We start from the raw sequence: 6,935 nt of genomic DNA on the forward strand, positions 1-6,935 counted from the left end.
AAATCGTAACAAAAAAAGGGCAAAACAAGAGGTGACAGGCGGCCAGGACTTGCTTTCAATCTATTATTTGTGTAATAAATATGAATTTTCTCGTCATCATTATCATTGAGAATAGCCCTAGAAAGTTTGTCCTATTGTTATATGTTATAAATGCAGTTTCAAAGTAGGTTTGTTCTAAATATCACGCATGAGCATCTTGGAATAAAAACTTATAATCATATTTAATTGTGTGAATATTGTTAAAATAGGAATATTTTGTACTAGAACACAAAAGAAACTTGTAAAAATTTGTTGGAACAGGAGTAATACAAGACGTATCAAGATTCATGTAATATTTCATAGGTTCATAAGAAGAAACACACCTAAAGCTTAAGACGAGAAGCACCATCATTTGGCCTCCCACTCTCAGACTTTATCTCGTAGATACAAACAATGTATAAAGAATTCCAAACAATGTCAATAAATAAATACTTATACACAACCTTCCAAATCGCAACAAAACAAATCTTCATAGATAAACATGGGCTCAAAATCAACAACAACACAGGGTTCTCACGTTCCTTCCCTTCCTATGATCGCTTCACATCACAATACTCATACTTCAAAAACGGAAAAACCTCTTCTTCTTTTTCTTCTTCTCAAGGTACGCCATAACCTCTCGTTGTTGACAAAGTGATTCCTCCAAAGACTGAAAAAGAGCATAATCATGAAACATTTATAAAGAATACATAAATATGAGTTTATAACTCCATAAAACTGACTAGGAGTGCATTCACATCTTTCGCACATACGATAGTTCGCGAAACGTCTCTATACCACACAGTACTTGTGTACACACCTATTTTGATGTGTCATGTTATGTTGTGTTTTACCCTGTCCTAACTTGTTTTGTAATATTGTGTCTTAAAGTACCTTTCGGGTAGCAGCAAGCTCAATTTCCAAGGCTTCAACGCGTGACAAAGCCTTATTAAGGATTTCCTCTTTCTCAGGGGGCATTTGGTTTGGTTGGTTGTTGAGGATGATAACTTTTTCCTCCAATTCTCCCACACGCTTCATCACCGAGAGGAACTCAGCAGCTGAGACGACAGGTGGTTGTAGCTTGTAAGATCCTGGTTGTTTTTTTACCATGTCATCATCATCATCATGGATTCCAATAGAGTAAAGTGTGGCATTTGTAAGCCTTTTGGGCATGTTGTTTGTCATACGGACCATGGTCATAACTCCCATCACCAATGTCATCATGCCACTAAAAAGGTGGTTTCCTATTCCATCAGGTGAAGAGATAGGTTTGCGAGCATCATGGACTGGATAATAAATTGAATCATCCATAGCTTTGTCAACCATAGGTATGTGGTCATTTGACTTTTCTACCCTTGGTTGGTTATTCTTCACCAAGTCCTGCAAAATCAGTTCAACAAAAATTACACGAAGGAAAAATTTGCAAATTCGACTTTAGTAGTCATTTGCTACCGATAGAAGGATCGGAATGGAATTGGATTCCGATTCCCGTTAAATTCCATGGAATTAGGCAAACCAAGTGTCACTTACTTGTTCCTGCAATGGAAGGAGACTTGGTTGCTTAATGTCCTCCTTCTTTTTGGTAGATTCGAGGTCTTTGTTGGAAGCAAAGCTTTTCTGTTAATGGAAAGGAGATTAGTGTCTACTCATTTGAAACCAAATGTGGGGGTGGAATGGAAATGAATTCCGATTCCAACCAAAAAGTAAATGATAATACATGTTGATGAAAGAAAATACCGTGTGTGCAGATTGGCAATCTTCTGAAATTGTCTTCTCTTCTGGGATTTGATTCTTTGAACATTTATGTTGACCATTATGGACCATCTACCACACCAAAATTAACACAACATTTAGCATTTATAAAAATAGATACAAGATTTTTAATTAGAAATGAAATTACATAACTAACCTTCATGATTTCCGGGTCTTGCCATGGGCCCTTGTCTGATCGCATGCAACCACCTTTATCAGCACAGTTGCAGGTTCCACCCAAGAACTCTGGAAGTTGACTACTCACAAATAGGAAAAATAAATATTTACATGTTATCTAAAGTTTATATCCATGAAAGATTATTTTATAAAACTATAAAACTACCTAGCATCAATCATTTCCAGGAGCTGGTTTTGGAATTTGGTTCCCAAAACCTACATGTAAATAGAGCCATTGACTAGTCAACCCAACAATTTTTTTTTTACAAAAAATGAAGTTCTCTTTTAGGTAAAAAAAAGTGGGAAAGAACTTACATGAATCTTAGCAGTAGTCTTCGGATCAAGGAATGATTTGACGGTGCTCCACAACATCCTAAACCCGGTCCCCGCATTGACAATGTACATTCGGCATAAAGTCTGTAAAAGGACTAAAAATTTTAATATTAAATTGTCTAATTTAACCTCTATTGTTTATTTTATGTTATTAGAAACTAAGTACCTCAGGGTAGTTGTTTCCATCAATGTTCTGGAGAAATTGGATAAGTTCCCTAGCATTTTTGTTCATGTTTTTCAGTCCCTGATCCATAAACCAAGTGAAAAAAAGTATACAATATTTAGCAATTGTGCATTTTGAAGAGATAAATCTTAGCATTACAAACAGTGGTTTAAGCATATGTTGTTATTTAAAGATGAGTAAGATGATTATTTTTCATTTAATGGATTTAGTAAGAACAAGACTTCAAGAACGGCTTAATAAAACAAGTTAAAAAAAAGACTTTTCTTATTAACTCCTAACTTTTTATAAATTTGACCTCATATATGTTTCCCTTCCATATATACCATGCCTATCATTTTCCCAAATAATTTTTTAATCATCATTTATCGAGACAACATTTTACTTACCACTCCTTCCATTTTGCAAGTGTGCCTTCATTTTCTAATTTTTTAAACATCATTTATTCAGACAACATTTTATCCAAAGTACAACTTACCACTCCTTGTACGTCAAGTATGGTGGTGCTTTGATCAATGTGCTTTTTGGCAGCGATAGAGCAAGCTGGGAATTTATCAATAAACGTCCTTTCAAACTCCTTTACATGGTACTTAACATAACGCTCGAGTGTTGTGACTTGCATGAGTTTAGTAGCATCAACTTTACCAAGTTGCTCGATATAAACAGGTCTTCCTTCCTTATCAACCCCATGGTGTCCTTGAGGATAGTATTTAAAAACATCCTCTTTTTCTTGGAAATCAAAGTCCTAAGCAAAAAAAAAAGATGCAAATAGTTAGATTGCCGCATATAAGTTGCTTTTGCTACACGGGATACAACTACATCAAAATGGATTGGCAAAGTTTTTAGGGCTATTTTTAATAATGAAGATGAAAAGTGCGTTCACGTCTTTTGCAAGACAAGAGATCACAGTGAGTCTACATCATATGTTTTTGGGTGGGACCAACAATTTACAATTTTGTTTTATTGACATCAGTCCTAAATGCAATACAATACCCTTTGTTCATGTCGTTTGCAAAACAATAGATTTGAGAGTAAGTCTCTACCTGACCTTTTTGGGTGGAACAAAAAATTGTTTTTTTGTCGCATTGACGTCATTTCCGGTCCAATCCCTGTCACAACTTTTTGGGTGGGACAATTATTTTTTTATAACATTGACGTGAGTATCAATGTCAGTCTCGTACAATGCACAACAAACATGATACAAGACTGTCTTTCCACGTTTTTGCAAGATATGAGAACAAGAGTGAGTCTATGTCACACTTTTTTTAGTGAAACAAAAGATTGCAACTTTTGTCCCGTTAGGGTCTCGTTCCAATGTGTAAAAAACAGGGTTATAGAGCCATTTTGACAAATGGTTTTGAGATGCTTCACACAAGTACCTCCATGATTGTGTCTGTACCATAATCCTTCCTCCATTTGATCATATCAGCCCACATTTGTTTCGTCTTCTCGATATCAAACTTCCTTGCCTTCAGAAATCTGTTTCATCAATCATCATGTCAAAATATATTGTTAATCAAACCAGTAGTTGAAAAGTACACCAAGAACAAACACAAAAGGGATTATTATAACCTTAACATCATGTGGTAATCATCATGTTTAGTGGGTAATAATTCTTCCAATATTAAAGCTTGACGAAAAGCATCAACTATTTTCAATTCCTCTGCATCATGTACATGCTCAACAACAGACACGACTTTCCCATTTTTCCTGCTTTTCTTGCCAAAAGAAGTCCTAAATTTGTTGGAAGCATTTATCGCCCTTTGCTTAAAGGAAAGCTTATACTTCTTCTCTTCGGAATATTCAATGTCGGTTTTTCCTAAACCTGCTGAAAAACTTTTTTAAGTAATGTATAACTTCATTTTACATGTTTTTCTGCTATATATATGCCATTGAGAATTCAAAGAATTTGTGAAGGAATAGTGATAAGGTATGAAAAAAAGGTATCACAGTCGCTATATCATAGACTTGGATTCTACAAAGAGGTAGGAATAGAGATAAAAACATACCGGCAATAGGTCCAGACATTCTGGAACTCATGATTGCTGCGTTTTCGAATTTGAGGCCCTTTGTCAAACGCCTAAAGATGATATCAAATTTATATCAGAATTACAGAGACTAGCTATATGATATGCTCGAGGTTTAAATCTAGAAAAACTTAGAAGGAAGTTGCAAATTCATACAAATTAGTATATGCCAGAATATTACAAGCATCATAATGTAGAAATTGAACTTAAGATGATAAACGATGCGCAAATTCTCTTTGATTAAACCTAAAACAATCATATAAATTCATCCAGAGATCGAGGGTTTTGAACTGTAAAAGAAAACTAGTGGTGTTTGTGAGCTAAAATTTTAGAGCATTAAAAGAGGTACATGGAAATGGAACTTACAGGAATTATGACAGGACAGTCGATGAAGGAGCAATGGAGGTCGTATTAATATCTATCACCAAAAAAAGAAACGAATCATTAAAAAAATAATCACAGCCCATTAGATCATGTAGAGAGAGAAAGAATCTTGTGGGGAGGAATATTATTTGATTTTAGGAAGTCTTCTTCAGTCGACATGATCATATCTGTAATTCTAGACATGGCAGCCATTATGAATGCGATGTAGACATCTCTGTCATGACTCATTTACATTTATGTGTATGCGTGTCCATGTATTTTTGTATTTATGTGGATGTATGGATTGTTCGCGGAGAGAGTGCTTCCCCACATAGCCCGCCAGCGGGAGGATGAAACCCCTTTTTTACACGGTAACTAACTTAACTACTCTCTCTCTCTCTCTCTCTCTCTCTCTCTCTCTCTCTCTCTCTCTCTCTCTCTCTCTCTCTCTCTCTCTCTCTCTCTCTCTCTCTCTCTCTCTCTCTCTCTCTCTCTCTCTCCTTTTTAAAAAAATTTATTAAAGGTATTTTTTTTGTCCTAACTTTTTGAAAATTAAAATTCATTCATATTATACATCCATACAAACTATACCATCCCAACCACGGCTAGGACACACAATGTCATAAACAATTGTTCCTACCGCTAACCGTAGCCGCCACAACCACCGACTACCACCTACTCTTATTCAAAAATGATATATCTGATGTAATTATTATTTTAATCTCGTATTGTTATTTTTTTCTTAGTGAAAAGGGCATAGTTTTTATAATTCTTTTCAAGCTTAAGCCTAGTGTCTCCATCCTTTCGAACATCTTATTGGTTTCACTTTGCTCAGCGATGTGTGTCGGTCCATCCTGGTTAGTATGGATATGATCTCATTGTTCGAGATCATAACATGTATTTCTTGACTTGCACTTCATGAATACTGAACTGGCGAGGATGTTGGAACAGTCATTTGAAAACCGAGACAAAAGCGTCACCGATCGTTGCTAGGAATCAACGTAAATAATATAATAAAGAAATATATTCCACTACCAAATGTTATCATTATGACGGATAGACACAGAAATAAGTCCGTGAAAAACAGAGTCTTCACACAAGAAGTTACGGCTTCAAAAACTACGAGAAAAATGATTGACTTATAGCAAAAGTCACCACCGGAAGAATCGTAGTACCTATCAGAACAAGAGTTTTGAGACAAATAACGTCTAAAAACGGAGCTTGTACGAGAAAGATATGATTTTTAATAATTATAAAATATAGCCTATAAACAAAAGTTAAAATTTTACAAAACGCCCAAAAAGAAATTTGTAGTATACTTCGAGATCTACAAAGGGATACAAGAACCATCAAAAATAGAAACCATATGCAAAAGATACAAATTTTCAAAGTAAAAAATCAAATACGCATACACCACTGCGCATCACGCACAGTGCGCAATCTAATATCTAGATATGTCAGGATATGGGTGACGTGACACCATGTAAGGAGAACACATGGTACCTTCCTAATGGAGCCACATGCATATCATTCGTGGCGCGACACATGGCGCATTCCAAAAACTTCCTATAATAGAAGACTTTGGCAGTCCATTCATCATACCTCCATAATCACTACCCTCTCTCTCTGTCTCTCTCTCTCCCTCTCTCTCTCTCTCTCTCGATTTATGTGTCTATGCCTCCCGAGCAATGCATGAACTTCAAATCCCGACGCTACCCTATTCGTTCGGTTCACGTTTCAAGGGTGAGTTCACAACTCCACTTTTATAGTTTTCAAACATTTTACAAGGGTAATACATCTTATACTATTACTAATTTCATAATTATTACTAACTATATAGCATTGGTTATATAATTATGCCTAGTATATTAGGGTAATATTATGTTTGGTAGGTATCCTGCCCAACTTTTATGGATAATATTATACCTAGTTATCATGCTAACATAACCATATGAAAAACATAATACCTAGTCGTTACGTTGGCCAAACTTTTAAGGAACATCATATCTAGTTGTTGCCGTGGCGAAACTATTGATAATTCAGTACCTAGTGGTTACTTTGCCCATAATATCCAATCGAAACGA

The 6,935-nt window shown here is 35.5% G+C and overlaps 1 protein-coding gene across 4 annotated transcripts; it reads right to left on the reverse strand.

The window, feature by feature from the left end:
• Nucleotides 1-303: 303 nt before the first annotated feature.
• On the reverse strand, nucleotides 304-5,012 carry LOC145123926 (phosphatidylinositol/phosphatidylcholine transfer protein SFH12-like). 4 transcript variants are annotated; one of them, XM_079059108.1, is made up of 13 exons: nucleotides 4,855-5,012; nucleotides 4,471-4,541; nucleotides 4,034-4,286; nucleotides 3,841-3,940; nucleotides 2,940-3,206; nucleotides 2,447-2,524; nucleotides 2,263-2,364; nucleotides 2,114-2,163; nucleotides 1,928-2,027; nucleotides 1,756-1,842; nucleotides 1,549-1,635; nucleotides 913-1,398; nucleotides 304-688 (listed from the first exon to the last, which is right to left on the reverse strand). In XM_079059108.1, exons 2-13 carry the CDS (start codon nucleotides 4,499-4,501, stop codon nucleotides 602-604), a joined length of 1,728 nt encoding a protein of 575 aa, XP_078915234.1. In that variant the 5' UTR covers nucleotides 4,502-4,541; nucleotides 4,855-5,012; the 3' UTR covers nucleotides 304-601. The 4 variants fall into 4 exon arrangements, with proteins under 4 accessions (XP_078915234.1, XP_078915232.1, XP_078915235.1 ...); XM_079059106.1 differs by having other exon boundaries at nucleotides 4,034-4,289; XM_079059109.1 differs by lacking the exon at nucleotides 4,855-5,012 and adding an exon at nucleotides 4,645-4,663.
• Between the last annotated feature and the right edge of the window lie 1,923 nt (nucleotides 5,013-6,935).

This window comes from Lactuca virosa, chromosome 7 (assembly GCF_052849685.1).
Source record: "Lactuca virosa cultivar CGN04683 chromosome 7, Lactuca_virosa_CGN04683_v6, whole genome shotgun sequence".
NCBI classification, from domain to species: domain Eukaryota; kingdom Viridiplantae; phylum Streptophyta; class Magnoliopsida; order Asterales; family Asteraceae; genus Lactuca; species Lactuca virosa.

Excerpts from the sequence above, each read along its gene's own strand:
- LOC145123926 (XM_079059106.1), bottom strand. The coding sequence starts at position 4,501 with ATGAGTTCCAGAATGTCTGGACCTATTGCCG. Across the intron at positions 4,290-4,470 it reads AATGTCTGGACCTATTGCCG|CAGGTTTAGGAAAAACCGAC; the intron begins GTATGTTTTTAT and ends AAAGTTTTTCAG. Across the intron at positions 1,843-1,927 it reads AAGACCCGGAAATCATGAAG|ATGGTCCATAATGGTCAACA; the intron begins GTTAGTTATGTA and ends TTGGTGTGGTAG.